The 18,512-nt window shown below is 39.2% G+C and overlaps 1 protein-coding gene and 1 pseudogene across 4 annotated transcripts in view; one reads left to right on the top strand and one right to left on the bottom strand.

The window, feature by feature from the left end:
* ATRN (attractin) overlaps positions 1–18,512 on the top strand; it is a 175,890-nt gene that overhangs the window by 53,840 nt on the left and 103,538 nt on the right. For all 4 annotated transcript variants that reach the window (XR_003427214.1, XM_027078799.1, XM_027078800.1 and 1 more), the window contains exons 4-6: positions 4,266–4,394; positions 6,104–6,309; positions 7,825–7,993. Coding sequence is in view for 3 of the 4 variants with exons in the window: in XM_027078799.1 (XP_026934600.1) it covers positions 4,266–4,394; positions 6,104–6,309; positions 7,825–7,993 (504 nt within the window). In the remaining variant the exon portion in view is untranslated. The remainder of the gene's footprint in view (positions 1–4,265; positions 4,395–6,103; positions 6,310–7,824; positions 7,994–18,512) is intronic.
* On the bottom strand, positions 12,435–17,621 carry LOC113605437 (heterogeneous nuclear ribonucleoprotein A1-like; annotated as a pseudogene).

The following is an 18,512-nucleotide window of genomic DNA, read 5'->3' on the forward strand; positions in this document are numbered from 1 at the left end:
AGTCCATGAAGTTTAATTTGACTCTGAACTGGTTGATCACATTATCTTTTATATGCTGAAATTCTGAATAAAATTTGTTTAACAAACAGAGTTCCATTACTGGACAAATTTGAGAACCACTAGAGCAAGTCTCTTCCAGCTGCACAACATTATGACTTTGTGGTGCATTCACTTCAACAAATGCATAAGTGCAGCACCTTTGTGGAGTACCTGCTCGCTCTGCTCAGATCTGTTGGTAGGGAGATGCAGAGGTGGTAGTGGTGATAGAGCAGGGAGAATAGTTTTCCTCTCTGAGGAAATTCTTATTCCTTCTAGAGGTTTTTGTTGTTATTTTTAAGAAAGTCAAATACTGGTGAGACATTTGTTTAGGCTGTGATGCAGAGCTGTTAGAGGAAGTCTTGTGAAAGCGGGAGTCAGCCTGTCCAGCACCCCATGGAAATCGTGGTCAGTTTGTGGCAGGTAATCAAAGGCAGGCACCTCTTTTGTGGCTGTGGACCCTCCTTCACCACTCAGAAGTATAGATGCTGTTTGGACCCATCCCCAGGCTCCTAACCCTGACTTTAAAAATCTGGCTTACCTTCCACATCTGCCTGTCCTTGTGTGTATAGTTTTGCAAGGAGAGAGGTGTGTCAAACTGAGGATTTGCCAACTATGTAAACTTAACATAGTGTAGTTGGGAAAGTCAGACTGTGCCCCAGGTGTGTTCAGAGAGCCTATATCTGTCTGGGACAGTTATGTTGAATTAAGACAGTATCTTCAGTTCAGCGATTTTCAGAAATGGTTCTAAACAATGGTACTCTGTGTTTCCAATATAAGATTATGAAGAACCCCAGGGCAAGCAGTTCTTGATTTTCTCAAGTTGAACAGCTGGCTGCAGCCTAAACTGAGCCTGCATTTATTTACCTGCCTAGGGGCAGGGGACAGGGTGGTGGAGGCAGCTCAGGGTGACAGTTGAACGGCAAGCCTGCAGCATCACTTTCTCACCCACACACTTTCTATTGCCTTGCACACTGGGTTGAGGTTTATATTCATTTATTCTGTACAAAGTTTATTTTTGTCATAAACCAGTTGTTTTATTTTCACACTGGGAAAAAGCACATTCTGAAGCTGTCACAAGTTTTTGAAGTGAAAAGAAGCAAATGCCTAAGTCTCTCTGACAGTAGGGAAGCTGATCCCCTTTCTCCAGCAACGTGGTCATCTAGTGCAGGTGGCCCTCCCACTCCTTCTGACTCTCCATTCTTTCTCCCTCCACCCATTCTGCCATTCGTTCTATACATTTAAATGTCCCCACCATATAAATAATAAATACCATTAGCTATCTCTTATTGAGCACCTACTAGTGTGAGATGCTATTTAAGCCCTTCACATGCTTTAACAGTTTCTCATTACATTGCTGTGAGGTAGATAGGATTTCTTTCATTGTGCTTTTGAGGAAGCTAAGGCTCAGAGATGTCAGTGACATGCACAGGCTTGTGGAACAAGAATTGGAGCTCACGTCTCTGACCCTGAAGCTCATGCTAAGATAACAAAGAGTGTCCTACATGTGACTGAGTCCCCCAGTCCTTTACTGTGCCAGTATTTCTTACGGCAAGATTGCTTTTGACATACGTGTTTCTAGGTGGCCCTGCTCTTGCAAGTACTTACCCCTCATCATTTTAGGGGATTCTGGTATATAAAACTGATGAAAGCATGATGATGGTTGAAACCTTCATTTAGGTCTATGATCAAATGTCATTTCTTCCAAGAGTCCTTCCCTAAATGCCCTTTCTAAAGTAGCACTTTCTGTTCTTTTACTCTGTTTTATTTCCCTTCATAGTATTTACCTCTACCTGGCATTATATATACACACCTGTGGGCCAGGGGTTGGGGGTTCGTATCTAGGCTTATTCTTTCTCTGGCATGAACTCCAGTAAAGGCAGAGACGTCTTCACTGTTGTATTCCTGGTACCTAGAACAGTGCCTCACTTGTAGTAAGTACTTAGTATTTGTTAGTTGAATGCATAGTAGAAAATGCTTCACCGTTTTGCAACCCCTAGTTCTGCCTGCATATTGAAAACTTGTTGAATGAAAATCCCATCCCTTCTTCCTCCTCACACCCTGCTTATATGCTCTTCCACTCATTTTTATATGCACTTGTATAAATACACATAAATGTACACATATACTAGGCCCATCGTCTTGCAGCTTGTTTTTATTCCTACTCATCAGAATGCCTTGATGAGCGCCTTGTCAGTCCTGCAGACCTAACGTATGTAATGACTCATTCATCCAGCTCCCAGATGACCATTTAGGTGGTTTTCAACCTGTTCTCATTCTGAATAGTGCTGCGGTGAGGATTCTTATATATTTGTGTATGTGAGCAAGTGTTTCTTCTACTAAGAAATAGAATTGCTAGGTCATAATGAATGAGCATTTGAGATAGTCATCAGCCCAAAAGTATGTGCTTTAGGAAAGAAAAGAGGCCCGTGTGGCTGGGGTTGAGCCAGTGAAAGGAAGAGAGTACAGATCTTCCTTGGCTTATGATGGGGTTATGTCCTGATAAACCCATTGTATGTTAAAAATATTGTAAGTTGAAATGCATTTAATACACCTCACCTACCGAACATCATAGCTTAGCCTAGCCCACCTTAAATGTGCTCAGAACACTTACATTAGCCTACAGTTGGGCAGAGTCATCTAACACAAAGCCTACTTTATAATGTTGAATATCTCATGTAATTTTGAATACTGTACTGGAAGTGAAAAACAGAAAGGTTGTCTGGGTACAGAGTGGTTGTACGTGTATTGGTTGTTTACCCTTGTGATCGTGTGGCTGACTGGGAGCTACAGCTTTGTGCTGGTGCCCAGCATCGTGAGAGAGTATCAACAGCATATCGCTAGCCTGGGAAAAGGTCAAAATTCTAAGTACAGTTTCTACTGAATGTGTATCCCTTTTGTACCATTGTAAAGTCAAAAAATTGTAGGTCAAAAAACTGTAAGTCAAAAAATTGTAAGTTGAACCATTGTAAGTCGGGGACCATCTGTAATACATGAGACGTTTGTTCATCGGATGGGATTGTGTGTGTGGAACAGATTGCACAGGGCCTGGTAAGGAGTTAGGCTTTAACTGAGTGAGATGATGGTGGTACTGAACAATAACTGGGCAAAAGATAGGAGCATATGAAGAAAAGCAAAAGATGCAAGTAAACATAGGAAAAATGATTAACCTCAGGAGTATAAGAGAAGCTCAAAACCACAGGTTAAAAAAATCACTTTCACATATTAAATTAGCAAAACTAAAGTAGGACTGGTAATTCTCCTTGTTGGCGGGGTTAGGTGGGATGGACCCTTTCATTCTCTATTGGTGGGATTTCAAGTCACCATCTCTCTTCTGGAAAGCAAATTGGTATATGGATTAAGAGCCTTAAAGCCATCATTTAGACCCTTTGACTCGGTAATTCTTTCTCTTTGTAGACACCCAACAGATACTGTTGTGGGCTGAGCTCTGAGTAAGGTTCTAAAAGTTCTGAGGGAGCTCTTAGAGACATAGAAATGCTTATGGTATATTACCTGTAAAATAGAATATGATATGTAACATGGTATCAATTAAACAAAGAAAGTACATCAGAATGCTAATAGTATTGGGATGATGGATGTTTGTATATCAAACTTTTATTTCTATTTTTACTTTTCATGTCTTTCAATGGTATATGTTTGGTATCCATGAACTCATAAAGTTTGTTACTTTCTGTGATTGTGGAGGTTTACTCAGTTTTTCAAAGGAGTATTATAAAATGTTTTACTTAAAAAAAAAAAGAATAGGGTCGTCGGTTTCAAATCTCATTTAAAATATAACCTAGGGGCTTCACTGGTGGCGCAGTGGTTGAGAGTCCACCTGCCGATGCAGGGGACACGGGTTCGTGCCCCGGTCAGGGAAGATCCCACATGCTGCGGAGCGGCTGGGCCTGTGAGCCATGGCTGCTGAGCCTGCGCGTCCGGAGCCTGTGCTCCACAACGGGAGAGGCCACAACAGTGAGAGACCCGCGTACCGCAAAAAAAAAAAGAATACATATATATATATATATATATATATATAACCTAGAATAGAGAAGAGCTTAGCAAAAGATTCAGATCTGTTCCTGTGCATTTATCACAGGAATTTGGCCCTCTTCCTATAGGTGGCTTTTTAAATTACAAGGGTGAAATCCAGTTGAATTTGTGTTCTGTCACCATGTGATGTGTCTGTGATTATGCTTCCCTTTATAAGACATGTGTTTTCATTTCAGTGGCCTCATTGTTCCTGAGAGAGATGGCAACGAGACTGTCCCAGAGGTCGTTGCCACATCAGGTTATGCCCTGCTGCATTTTTTTAGTGATGCTGCTTATAATTTGACTGGATTTAATATCACTTACAAGTAAGATATTTAAGTGTAATATTTGTGATTTTTTTCAGAAGACTGTATACTTTGTTTTAACAATAATAATGACTAACATATTGAGGGTTTACAATGTGCCAGGCATTATGCTAAGCAGTTTGCATGAATTTTCTCATTTAAAGTTCTTTTAAAAACTCAGTTACAGCCACTGTTTTTCTACTTCTTTTATAAATGAGGCAAGTGGCAGGAAAAGGTAAAGTAAATTGTCAAAGCAGTGGGACCAGAGTTGCAACCCAGGTCTTGCTGCTGTTGAGCGTCTCCTGGAAAAGAGGGGCATTATCCATTCCTGCCAATGGATAAAAACTTTGGAGGAGTTTGCTAAGTACAATTTAACAAATATTAGTAGTTTTCATGTACTCAGTAGTTGGCCCATTGATGACAACTTAGTTGAGGTTACAAAGGAAATGTAGACAGACAGACTCTGGGCAGCTTTTGGAATTTGTTGCAGTAGGAGAGAAGCTAACTTCTGTCTTTACCTTTTTTTCCTAAGAAATGTTTATTTTCAGAAGTAGTTAAATTCATAAAATGCCATAAGCAGGGGGTCTGTGATAAAGAACTTCTGTGGCCCACAAAACCTAAAATATATATTATCTGGCCTTTTACACAATACGTTTGACAACTCCTGGTATAGCTGATAACCCCCGTGTGTAACCTTTATACTGGGTTCTTTTTCTTGCCCATTTTCTCAGAATCTCAGTAGTCTTTCAACCCTAGTTAAAGCCATCTTTATCTTGATTGGTATGGTGATTCAGTTTTTCAGGTACCCAAGGTTTGTGACTTAGCAGCCTGGGCAGCTCATCACAAGCCTGGGTTTGAAAAGTAGGCATATGCATTTATTATATTATATTATAACATAGATTATAAAAATACTATATATACATACTTATAAAATTTTATTATAAATGTATCGTGAACTGACGTTAGGGTGTAGGTGTGAATGTTAATTAGCTTGTTTTGTAACTGATTCCTGATTTTCTGGCATGCTTTGCTACAAAATTCCTTTTTAGTTTTCTTTACACTCTTACAGTATCTTGCTAATCCTGTTATCCCCCCTTTTTAAAATCAGAATTATGTCTTTTCAAAGTGTTGTCAATATCATTGTCACGTTACTATGCAACACTTTATGGTTAAACTCATGTATTAAGTTAAACTACCCCTCCCTTTTCTTGCATCTGAGATGGGTAGATAAACTTGCTAAGGAATTTAATACACACCAATCTGAGCAATAATCTTACGCAAATTCTGTAAACTTTTAGAGACTATCCAGAGGAATGAGGATGGTAGTGTATTGTTTGCAATTTGTTTTATCCTTTTCTTCTCCAGCCTTGCTAGCATGCATTTGGCAATTTTATAATGCTCACCATTTGTGGGCTACCAAGAATTAGGATAGTCATCCTGTCCTTAAGGAGCTAAGCCTGGATATTTTGCAAGAATCTCTTCTCTTCTTGTAATCTCTTTAACTGTCTCTTCTTATGAGAATCCAACAGGTTTAATTTGATTTTATTACTTGCCCTAGTTCTGCAGGGTTGAGTGATCCCATTTAGGCTAAATGGTAAGTACTGCAATTACGCTTGTGAATGAACTGGCTAGACAGTAAGATTTCTTAAGCCTTGTGTAGGAGGAAGTTCTGCTAAGTTAATCAAAATGTTGCTTTGTGTTGATTTAATTTCCCCCCACTATTTTTATAGTTTTGACATGTGTCCGAATAATTGCTCAGGCCGAGGAGAATGTAAGATCAGTAATAGCAGCAACACTGTTCAATGTGAATGTTCTGAAAACTGGAAAGGTGAAGCATGTGACATCCCTCACTGTGTAAATAACTGTGGTTTTCCTCATCGAGGCATCTGCAATTCAAGTGATGTCAGAGGATGCTCCTGCTTCTCAGAGTGGCAGGGTAGGAACTTCTTTGTTTCTTTTTTTTTCTTTCAATTTACAGAATGTTTCTAGTTTAATAAGTTGTAGATTGACTTTATTCCTAATATCTGTACCATTTATGTTAATCAAATATCAGGAAGTGTTTAAATTTTCATATCTCTTTATTCAGCTTCTTACAAATCTTTGAATTCATAGATGTATGGTTGTGGTCTCTAGAGATGTGGAGCAGTTTAACAGTCTTTGCAGTTCATTCATGAATTTAGAGAACTTGGTCTCAGCCATAAGACATAGAGAACCAAGCTGGGAGGTGGAACAAGAGCTGACAATAATGGTCTCTCCACAGAAACTTTCAATAAATTCAGAGAAAATTGGGGTTGATTATACAGTAGAATCCTAAAGCAGTCAGTTATTGGAATTATCTACAGATACAGATTATTTAAGAAGCCCTTTAGCAAATTCTTCAAGGGGTGGGTGATAGCAGCTGTTACTGATTTAGTTTTTTGGGTTTTTTTTAATACATTTACCCCTTTCTTGAACACATTTATTTTGAATTTCCAGAAATGTGCTTGTTTAGATGCTTTAGTTTGTTCGGTTTGGCTGACATTGAGCAGTTAAATAATTGAAGTATTTGACTACCTACCACTTTGCAAATGTTGGAGCAGAAGCCAAACCTCTCAAAAAAGGAGTTTCTTGATTTTGGAAATGGATGGTTTGTAATACTCCCAGGACTAGTCTTTACATTTTAGCTCTAAAGTTTTTTTTGTTTTTTTTTCAAAAATTTATTTATTTTTGGCTGCGTTGGGTCTTCCTGGCTGCATGTGAACTTTCTCTAGTTGAGACAAGTGGGAGCTACTCTTTGTTGCGTTGCGCAGGCTTCTCATTGCAGTGGCTTCTCTTATTGCAGAGCACAGGCTCTAGGTGCGCGGGCTCAGTAGTTGTGGCGCACGAGCTTAGTTGCTCCACGGCACGTGGGATCCTCCTGGACCAGGGATCGAACCCATGTCCCCTGCATTGGCAGGCAGATTCTTAACCACTGCACCACCAGGGAAGTCCCTAAAGTTTTTCATTTGAATTAATAATTCCTTTGTACACTCTTTCCTCTGAGAGCTGCTTAAGCAAGTATTTCATTACTAAAAAATCCTAACCTAGATATGGTCAGGTCTTCATTAGAAAGTATGTGATTTTGAATTTTATTAGAGATTACCCTTGGTCACTACCTTTGAGTAAATTGAAAGCACAAATTAAAGGGATATGTCTGATATTTAGATGCTAAAGGAAAGACTGTAAATATTCTTTAGATAATTTGTTGTATTTAGATGATTCAAACTTGAAACGCAGTAGTTTTCTTTTTTTTTTTTTTTTTTTTGTCCTTGCTGCACTGCATGTGGGAATCTTAGTTCCCCTGACCAGGGATTGAACCCAGGCCCCCTGCAGTGGAAGTGCAGAGCACTGACCACTGGACTCCCAGGGAATTCCTGAATTGCAGTAATTTTAAAGCTGCATTTTGTGAAGCTAATTTATTATGTTTTATTAGGTCCTGGATGTTCAGTTCCTGTACCAGCTAACCAGTCATTTTGGACACAAGAGGAATATTCTAACCTAAAGCTCCCCAGAGCCTCTCACAAAGCTGTGGTCAATGGAAATATAATGTGGGTTGTTGGAGGATATATGTTCAACCACTCAGATTACAACATGGTTCTAGCGTAAGTTGTTTTAAAAATTTTTACAAGAAGCTTACTTTTCCATTTTGAAAATATTTAAAGTAGAGATAAGCAAAAAGAAAAGAAATCATTAGTAATTGCATTCCTGAAGAAAATCTCTGTTAGTATTTTAGTAGTTGTATTCTAGACTTTTGGGGACATATTCTTAGTTTTTGAAATTGGGAGCCACAAAGAATTCATTGCTGTAATAAAGAACAATTCATCTTTTCCAGACACTGTCTCTCAGATTTTGTGTTAGATATATATAATAGGTTCTATATAAATAGGGGATTGCTTTGCCTCTTAATTTAATTAACATTTCTATAGGTTAAACGGCTTGCATTTATAGTTTGCTAGTGGAAATTATGCCATTCTTTAATACTTCCCAGGGTTCAAGGTCTTTTGCTGGTTCCATGCTGCTCATCCTGAAGGGAGAGTATGTTTTCACAGTGGAATTAGCTATGGAGTTTGACTTTGGGGAGAAATTTTTGAACACCTACTGTTGTGCTGATTTTGTGCCCTGGAAAGTTTTTCTAAACATTTTCTACTAATGAAGATTGTCAAAAATCAGCATCTGTTCTTTAAGGAATTCTGGAAATATGGCAGTAATAGTATAGTTTCTGAATCCCCCAAACATAGTCACTAAAGCACAGAGAACAACTAGGATAGCAAAATAAAAAACACATGGATAATATCTATAACAAACTTGGTCAGAAGGCATCCACACAAATAGGTGGGGTTAAACCATTGACAGCTACAAGACCTTTGTGCTATCAGTATCTATGTAGGAGTAAGCAAAGGGGAGCGGTGGGCCCACCAGCAGTAAACCCAAAGACCCGCTGGAAAGCTCAGCAAGCTGCTTTGAGAACAGCAGCTGGAATTGGGAAAATTTTGCATGTTCTAGTAGTGGGGATGAGCTCAAGGGATCTGTAGTAGGATCTGAAGGTGCTGGAACAGTTTGTGCCTTATTAACTTTCAAAAAACCAGCCAAAGACTCTTTGTAGGAGAAAGTCCCACACTGAAGAAAAGCTGCTGGGAATAGAATTCAAATTGAACAGGACAGGGACAGCAGAGAAAGAAAGTCCAGATAACAGTCTGAGAGGGGAACAGAGCTAGGAGATCTCAAGTAAGGTGCCAAATAGTTGGACACTACACTACAACAGAAGAGGAGCTAGTGAGCTGAGAAGCTAGAAAAACTAGCTAAATCAAGCGTCTCCTATAAGGGTTCAGGAAAATTTTTTTTAAATTACAAAAAAATTAAATTAAAAAAATTAAAATTTAGCAACAGAAAAAATATCAAGGTCAAATCTCATAGAAAGTTATTATAAAAAAGAAGAGAATAAGTAGAATAATACCCCTTCAATGTGAAAGCATAATAGAAAAACTGACAAAAATTATAACTTAGTATTCCAAAGTAAGCTAACATACAATAAGAAAATGATAAAATACATGAAAGAACAATATAACCAAGACTAGAAAAATTCAGAAATGAGATGATAGAAGTTAGGAAAGAATTTTAAAATAATTTCAGATTTAAAGACAAACCTAGAAGGAACACAGAGTAAATAAACACAAAAGATACTCCTTTAGAAATAGAATATGAAAAAAAAGAAATAGAATATGAAAAAGGAAATTTTAAAAAATCATAAGTAAATGAAGGTCATTTTCCCCTATTCTTTGTATGATAAGTACAGTTAAAAAACCTGGACATTATATATAAAACAAACATAAGAAAACTCTGAAGAAGGCAGTCTTATTAGGGACCTCAAGACCCAAAAAATGACATAATCGTAAGTTCCAAGCGTTTTCCTTTAGTCTCATATATCTCAGACTTGATGTTGGAAAAATCAGCAGTCTGGAAATGTTAATAGGTATAAGCTGAAAAAGCCCCAAGAAAACCCTGTTTTCTCTAGCCCGAGGACCAGGAAAGGGGCAGCTTAGCAAGACAGAAAACTTTTAGAAAATAACCACTCGACCTTAGACAAACAGCACAGAAAGGACTGTGGCTTCACCCCCACCCCTGCTAGCAAAGTGTTAGTATAGAGTCTAGATTTCCACTTATGCCAGGATAAAGTGAGGTGCTCCAACCACCACCCCTCATCCCACCAGAGTAGGGTTAGAGAAGGCCATATAGGGAGCTGAGATTTACTTCTCCACCAGCCATTAATGAGGCCTCCCCCACCCCTGTGACATCAGTGGAGACACTGTGGGGAGCCTGGATTTCTACCCCTGTCTGGCAGCAACAGCAGTAATGAGTAGACTTTCCCTCTCTCCACTGGGGTGGTGTCAGAGGAGGCCTGCTATAACAGAAGATTTAAATAAGGTCCAGTCTCATGTCATGATACCCAAAATGTTGAGATTTCAATTGAAAATCATTTGTCATGGTAAGAGCCAGGAAAATCTCAACTTGAATGAGAAAGGCAATCAAGAGATACTGACACCAAGGTGACACATATATTAGAGTTATCTGACAAAGATTTTAAAGCAGCCATTATAAAAATGCTTCAGCAGTTCTCTCAACAACAGAATGGAGAGGACAGAGGAGAGAACCAGTGAACTTGAAGATAGAACAATAGAAATTCCTTAATCTGAACAATGCAGAGAAAATGAAACATTTAAAAGATGAACAGAGTTTCAGAGACCTGTGGACTGTAACAAAAAATCTTAATATTTCTGTCACCAGAGGAGCCTTGGAAGAAGAGGAGGAAGAGGGTGTGTATGAAAAAGTATTTGAAGAAATAATAGTTGAAAAGTGCCCAAGTTTGGCAAAAGATATGCATGTACAGAGTCAAGAGGTTAGGTGAACTCCAACAATCCCAACTCCCACAGGAGTTTACATTTCATTAATTCTTTCTTATTCCATCTCTCATTCTCCTGCTCAGCTGTCATACTGTCTTTTCATTTTTTAGATCTCCACTACATTTTCTCCTGTTTTCCTGCTCAGCTAGTGGCCTTGTTTCCCATTTCTGTTTTGAAAGATAAAGGTTATCAAAAGAGGACTTCCACAAACTCCCACCACCACATTTAGCAGTTACCTACATATTGCTCATTTTTCTGTCTTCTGTTTCTTTACATCAGAACTGTTCAGTGGACAGTTTCTGTTTTGGTTATGATGGGAATGCTCTGTGTTTACACTGTCATGTCACTATCCACATGTGGTTATTGAGCACTTGAAATGTGGCTAGTATGACTAAGGAGTGGATTTTAAATTTTCAGTTCTTATTCCTCATCTTACTTGATCTTTCACAAACATTCGATAAAACTAGTCTCTCCCTCCTCTTTTAAACAGTTTCTTCACTTGGCTTCCAGGACTCCATACTTCCTTGACATTTTTTCTAACTTCCCATTCCTTCTCAGGCTCCTTAGCCTGATGATGTGCCCCAGGGCTCAGTCCTTGGTCCCCTTCTGTGAGAGTGTGTATTCACTCCCTTGGTGATCTCATGTAATATCTTGGCCTTTATGCTGGTGACTTCCAAATTTATATCTGCATCCTAGACTTATCACCTGTTCCCATATCCCCACCTCTTTATTTGACATCTCAATAGGCATCTAAAACTCCATGTGTCCCAAACTGATCTTTCCTCCAAGCCTGTTCTTGCCCCAGAAGTCCCTATCTCAGTAAACGACCACTCCATTCTTCTATTTGGCTTAAGCCAAAAATTTCAGAGTCATTCTTGACTTCTTGTTTTTTCACACTCCATATCAGTATATGTATTAGTTATCTCTTGCTGTGTAAATTATCACAAACTAGCAGATTAAAACAACACACATTTATTACCTCATAGTGTCTGCTGGTCAGGGTTCTAGGCATGGCTTAACTGGGTTCTCAGCAATCAAGGTGTTACCTGGCCTGTGTTCTAATTTAGAGGTTCAACTGGGCAGGAATCCATTTCCAAGCTCACCCATTTCCTGGTGGTTGTAGGACTAAGGGCCCTGGCTTCTTGCTGTCTGTCAACTGGAGGCCACCTCAACTCCTGGAGGCTGTCCAGAGTTCCTTATTGGTAGGGTTTCCCCAGTATGGCTGCTTACTTATCAGGCCACAGGGAGAGTCTCTGGCCTGAGTCTGCTAGCAGGATAGATGTCATGGAAATGACATCTCATTATTTTTGCCATATTCTGTTGGTTAGAAGCAAGTCATAGATCCTGCTCACACTCGAGGGGAGGATATTATATACATGGGTATGAACACCAGGAGGCAGGGATCATGAAGACCACCCTAGTGTCTGTCTGCCACAATATGTCAGCAGATCTTGTTAGCTCTTCTTTTAAAATCTATCCCTAGGGCTTCCCTGGTGGTGCAGTGGTTGGGAGTCCGCCTGCCGATGCAGGGGATGCGGGTTCGTACCCCAGTCTGGGAGGATCCCGCATGCTGCGGAGCGGCTGGGCCCGTGAGCCGTGGCTGCTGAGCCTGCGCGTCCGGAGCCTGTGCTCCGCAACGGGAGAGGCCACAGCGGTGGGAGGCCCGTGTACTGCAAAAAAAAAAAAAAATCTATCCCTAATCTAACCACTTCTCACTACTTCTAGTGTTGCCACCCTGAGAAGTAAAGGTAAAATTAAAGGTGTAAAGGTGATTGTCCCTTCCACTGTTATACTAGATACTATGAGTCATATATTCTACCATTTATGTGATTTTTGTACTTCTTCCTGGCATCATCCTCCCTTGAAGTAAGAAATCTGGGAGTCATTTTGATACTTCCTCTCCTTTACCTCCTCATAGCATAATCTCATGTCAAGCCCATCAACTCTGTCACCAAATACATGTCATATTCATTCTTTTCTCTCTTAAGACCAGCTTGCCAATATCTCTCATCTAGGATTCAGCAGTAGGTTCCTATAAAGTCTGTCTGTTTCCATTCATTCTGCTTAATCCATTTTCTAAATATCAACTGGGGTGATTTTTTAGGGTATACATTTTATCATTTACTACCTTCTTAAAACCCTTCAGTGACTTCCCATGGGACTTAATGATCCTACCTGATGTGACTGCTGCTTACCTTCCCATACTCAACTTGCTCCCCTCCTGCCCCATCAGCCCTCTTTCCTTACCTAAAACTCCTTATGCTTGCTCTTCCCTTTATCTAGACTGTTCCTGCCATTGTACCTCAGGGCTGGTTTCTTCCTTTACGTATCCTGTCAGTTAAGTGTCCCATAGTGAGATCCTCCCCGATCAGCTAGTTCAGACAGGTGCTCCCTGTTTTTTTCCATAGTTCTCATTTCCTTTAGAGCAGTGTTCATAATTTTTATTCTACGTGTGCCCATTGCTGTGCTTGCTCATTTTCTGCCTTTTCCACTATATGTTCTCCAAGGTTAGAGACCTTGTTTACTCAATTTGGCTTAGCTCATAGAATGTGCTCAAATAAGTATTTATCAAATGAATAAGAGAGTAAATGAATTATCTTATTTCTTTCACAAATATTTGTTCTTAGAAATATAGATGTTACCTACTACTTTTGACAGGTGTACCTTGTAAGCCATGTTTATTTTTTTTAATTTTATTTATTTTTAAGAGGGTATTAAATAGTTTATTGATTACCCATGATAATGGGTGATAAACAAGCTTCATTCCCATCTATAACTTTATCTTGTACCATAATAATTCTATTTAGATATATTGCATAGGATGTGCCAACAATCATATTAATAACCAAAAAACTCCATGACTTTGTTTGGGTGACCCTTTTAACGGTGAACTCCAGGTCACAACACAGTAACTGTCAGTTCAACTACACCAAGTTTCTGAAGATGCTGGCTTTATTCACAAGCAGGTTGTGAATAAATTTCAAATGGAACCTGGCATCACCCTGAAGAAATTCTGACCTCACACTGTTGCAGTCGTTTACCAAAATCTCTTCAGAGTAGACTAACTTTACAGAGCACGTTTTTAAAAAAGGCGCATTAATTCAGCGTCATGATCAGACGATTATATTTAGCAATCAACAGCATGGGTGCAAAAAAAAATTACATTAAAACCTATGTTGGAATGCTTTACACTTTCCACAGAATAGAAACTAAAATAACCTGTTATACAGTTAGTTGCGAATACAGTCCTCGAGGGTTTTTTGCCCATACACAGGAGTATTGTCTAAAACGTCTTCTTTGAAGCAGCTAGGCCCTGCCAGCACTGTGCTTGGCTGAGTTCACAAATCTGTTGTAACCTGTAGCTTCCCTGTCACTTATCTGGCTCTCCTCTCCTGCGAAGCTTTGTTTCCTGGCAGTAATTAAAACCTTCTGCCAGTGCCATAGCTACTGCTGCTGCTGGAACCGCCATAGCCACCTTGGTTTTGTGGTTTGGCAAAGTACTGGCCTCCACAACCATAAGGGCCAGAACTTCTGCCTCCAAAGTTTCCTCCTTTCATGGGTCCAAAATTTGAAGATTGATCGTTGTAATTGCCAAAATCACTGTAGCTTCGACCACCTCCAGAATTGCTTCCATCATTACCAAATCCATTATAGTCATCCCCACTGCCACCATAGCCACCACCCCTGTGGCTGCCACCAAAGCCACCTCAACCACTGAAGTTTCCTCCACGACCAAAGCTGTCATTCCCACCAAAACGCCCTCCACGACCACCACCAAAGCTTCCAGAACCACTTCGACTTCTTTGGCTGGATGAAGCGCTAGCCTTCTCTTGCTTAGATAGGACTTTCTTTACTTCACAGTTGTGGCCGTTCACTGTGTGATATTTCTGAATGACAGTCTTGTCTACGGAGTCATGGTCATCAAAGGTTACGAAAGCAAAGCCTCTCTTTTTGCCACTGCCTCAGTCAGTCATGATTTCAGTCACTTCAGTTTTCCAGTACTGTTCAAAATAATCTCTTAGATAATGTTCTTCAGTGTCTTCTTTAATGCCACTAACAAAAATCTTTTTCATAGTTAAGTGGGCACCAGGTCTTTGAGAATCTTCTCTTGAGACGGCCCTCTTTGGTTCCACAACTCTTCCATCCACCTTGTGTGGCCTTGCCTTCATGGCTGCATCCACCTCCTCCACAGTGGCATACATGACAACCCCGAAGCCTCTGGAGCGATTGGTGTTTGGATCCCTCATCACCACACAGTCTGTGCGCGCTCCCCATTGCTGAGAATGGCTCCTCAGACTCGCATCAGTTGTTTCAAAGCTCAAACCTCCGATGAAGAGCTTCCGCAGTTGTTTGGCCTCTTTGGGAGACTCTGACTTAGACATGACGGCAGTGGAGAGGGAAGATGTCAATGATGCTTACTCGGCGGCGTCCACGTGCAGAAAGGAGTAATCTAACGAATGTATTTCCACGTTTATTTTTTAGGTTTTAACATTTCTCTTCTTGTACTTGATCAAAACATGATTTTTACAACTTTATGTATTTTGTGTAAATACTAATATAGTTTCAAATAAATTTTTACTAACTCATGAAAAGTGAATATAGTGACTCCTTTTAGAGGGAGTATTTCTGGAACTTAGATAATAAATTTTATCATTGTCTATACTCTTATATAAGCATATTGCAGGAATTGCCCTCTCTATTTTCTCCACAACCCTGTTAACCCAAAACTTTTAAGTTGCATTAAAAAGCATTTCCCATTTTTTGTCACCCAAGGGTCCTCTTGCAAAACAAATTATCTTGGTCATCTGGTTAAGATTTCCAATTGAAATGTCACTGAATTTCCTTCCCTTGAGCAAAAAAATAGGGGTTTTTTTAAGCTAAAAAAATAATAGTAAGAAATTTGAGCAACAGGTAACCACACAAGGTAAGGAGTATCACCTAATCTGATAAACTTAAAACAGACACACAGAAACAGCAAGCCCCCACAGAAACCATATGAGTGAAATTCTGAGAGTTCTCACTAATAGCCCCAAATCTAGAGAGAAGCAAACTGAGTGGGTATCATTGTTTTCTTGCCCTTTTAACTGAGTAGTGTAAGAAATAGTTGCTAAGGAGGATCAAGTGAAAAAGGGGGAAATTGATCAAGTGGCTTAGTCTGCCCAGAAGTCAGGGCCCCTATGTAATTTGGCTATCCCAAAATTTGAACCCTGGGATAGGACACTTAAACAAAATCTCAGAGGCGAATAGACTCTGGATATTTTATTCAAATAGACTGCACACCCCCACCCCCACCTGAGCCCCAGCATTTCTTCAGACTTCAGAAAAGTGGACATAACATAAAATGCCAACTCTCACACTAAAGCTAGGATGCAAAGATAAACTTGTCTTAGATACAGTAGAAAAGGAATTAAGAAATCACCCACAGTTTGCAAATGTAATGTCTGGATAGCAATGTCTAACCACAAGCAAGACAAAAGAAGTGACATTGTAGCAAATGCAAATATCTATGGTGAAAAGGTAAAGAGGAAAGAACACAGCCTGTAAAACTGACAACAACTGATCATAGAGGAAAAGTATTCCTTCCAACTGCTTTGTGCTATGGATCAATATAATGAGAATTTGAATTCAGAAAAACAAGCTGAAAAGCAAGAAGATAATAACAATGAGATGAAATGGGAGAGTACACATGTAAAGAAATATAAATAAGTTACACACAGCAAAAACTACAATGAAAATCGAACTGCTGCCAGCTTGGTAGACGTGATTCCAATGAATACAGATGAAAAAGTTAAATAGTTTGAAAAAGCAAAGACATGGGAGACAGAAGGTCCAATATAATACAGATAATTGCTGTCACTGAAGAAAAGAACCTAACAAATAGAACAAGTGGATTGAAATAGTACAAGATGTTTCAGGAAAAATATTATAGTTGTTCAATGACAAAACCTGATTTGATCAAATTATTGAACTTGTAGGATAAACGGCAAATTATTGGGTGGGAAGCCTCAGGTAGTTCTTGACTCCTGCTGGCTGGGGTCAAGTTCAATTTCTGTAGAGCCTTTCCTGTGGTCTTTGGATGGCCAGACACTGTAATTGGAATACCAGGCCACTGTGAGGGGCAGAGGATGTGCCCTGTGGCATGATGGGCATTGTGTTACCAGCCATCAGGGAGGAGTTTGTGAGAGAGGTGGCTGCACCTTTATGGAAGACACCTACTTCTGAATTCCTGAGGTTTGTCTTTGCTTAACTGCATGTCCAGATCTTAGAACTAATTGTTCAATATTCCTTTATCTTGGACTCAGCTCCCAGAAGAAGGAGCGTTTATTTGGCACTTGGCATTTCTTACAATTTATTGCATCAACATTGTTCTTGTCTTGTGTTTGTTTCTCTGTATTGTGAAAAGAGTGACAACCTGTTATGTAAGTGTCTTTTGGCAGTTCATCTTAACCAGATTTGAGCACCTGCCGGCACCTTAGTGTCTCTGACCAGCTCTTGGGCTGATACGTTATTGATTGAGGAAGAGTAAAATGCATTAAGATACAGATTGAGCACCTTCCATGTTACTTGAAAGAGATATGGATTGGGTCACGTGGAGACTTGTTTCTGTGCTCCCTCTGTTTCTTTCCTTTCTTTCAAGATTAAAGAAACAGGCCTTTGGCTTGAACATATGGTATATATGTGTTTTTCAGAAGCCATGCTAGTTCTTCTTAGGAAACACTTTCCAGAATGCCATAAAAGTTGCAGTAGTATGCAGTCCATTTTGTTAAAACATTTACCTGGATGGATTTAAGTTATTTCTACCATAAGTAAAGTACAATATTGTGTCTTTAAAAAACAGTGAGAAAAATACATATATATTTATATATAATACATATATATATTTATGTATATTTATTTATTTAGAGAGAGGGAGGGAAGAAAGGAGGGGGAGAGAGAATGAGAATGATTGAGACTTCTGACTTCCAAGCAGAAAAGCAAACCACACAAAAGTGGAAAAAAATCAGATTGGCCTCAGACCTCCACTGGCAGCATTCAATACCAGCAACATTCAAGGGAGCAGCGTCAGCAAAGTTGTGCGGGAAAGAAAGGATGGCCCATGAGTATTATATGCAGCCAAGATGTCATTCACCTCTAAAGCTAGCAAGCAGATATTCTTCAACATGAAAGAATTTACGGGGAGGAGCACGTATAATCTCCACTAGGAATAACCACTTGACAGTGCAGTCTAGCCAATTAAGAATTAAAGACTCAAGAAGGAGAAGTTGTGGTAAGAGGACTGTGAGGAGACTGATTCAACTAAAATACAGATCCAGTACTAAATAACTATGAAATTATAGAATGAGATGTGCATGTTTTGAACCTGGACAATGTAAAAATTATATAACAAAAATTAGGAGAAGAAATGGGAGGAAATGTGGGTGCTAATGTTTTCAACTTTCAAAGTAGGAAGTTAGTGGAGTCTGTCCAAAATTAAATTACATGTAATTTTAAAACTAAAGGGAGTTTACTCTCTAAATAACTTTTCATGTATTTTAAAAATGTAGCATATTCAAAAAAATACATAAAATAATAGCTGGTATTGATTTAAGGGTTATTCATATTTAATGAATGTCACTATTTTATGTTTTCTTCAGATCATGTATAAAATATTTAAAACAAAGGAAAAGGTTTAGAGAAAAATAATGAATGCTAATACATTCATCATCCAGGTTAGGAAATAAAA

The sequence above is a fragment of the Aethalodelphis obliquidens genome, unplaced genomic scaffold (assembly GCF_003676395.1).
Source record: "Aethalodelphis obliquidens isolate GAN/ISIS:26980383/991018 unplaced genomic scaffold, ASM367639v1 scaffold42, whole genome shotgun sequence".
NCBI lineage: Eukaryota > Metazoa > Chordata > Mammalia > Artiodactyla > Delphinidae > Aethalodelphis > Aethalodelphis obliquidens.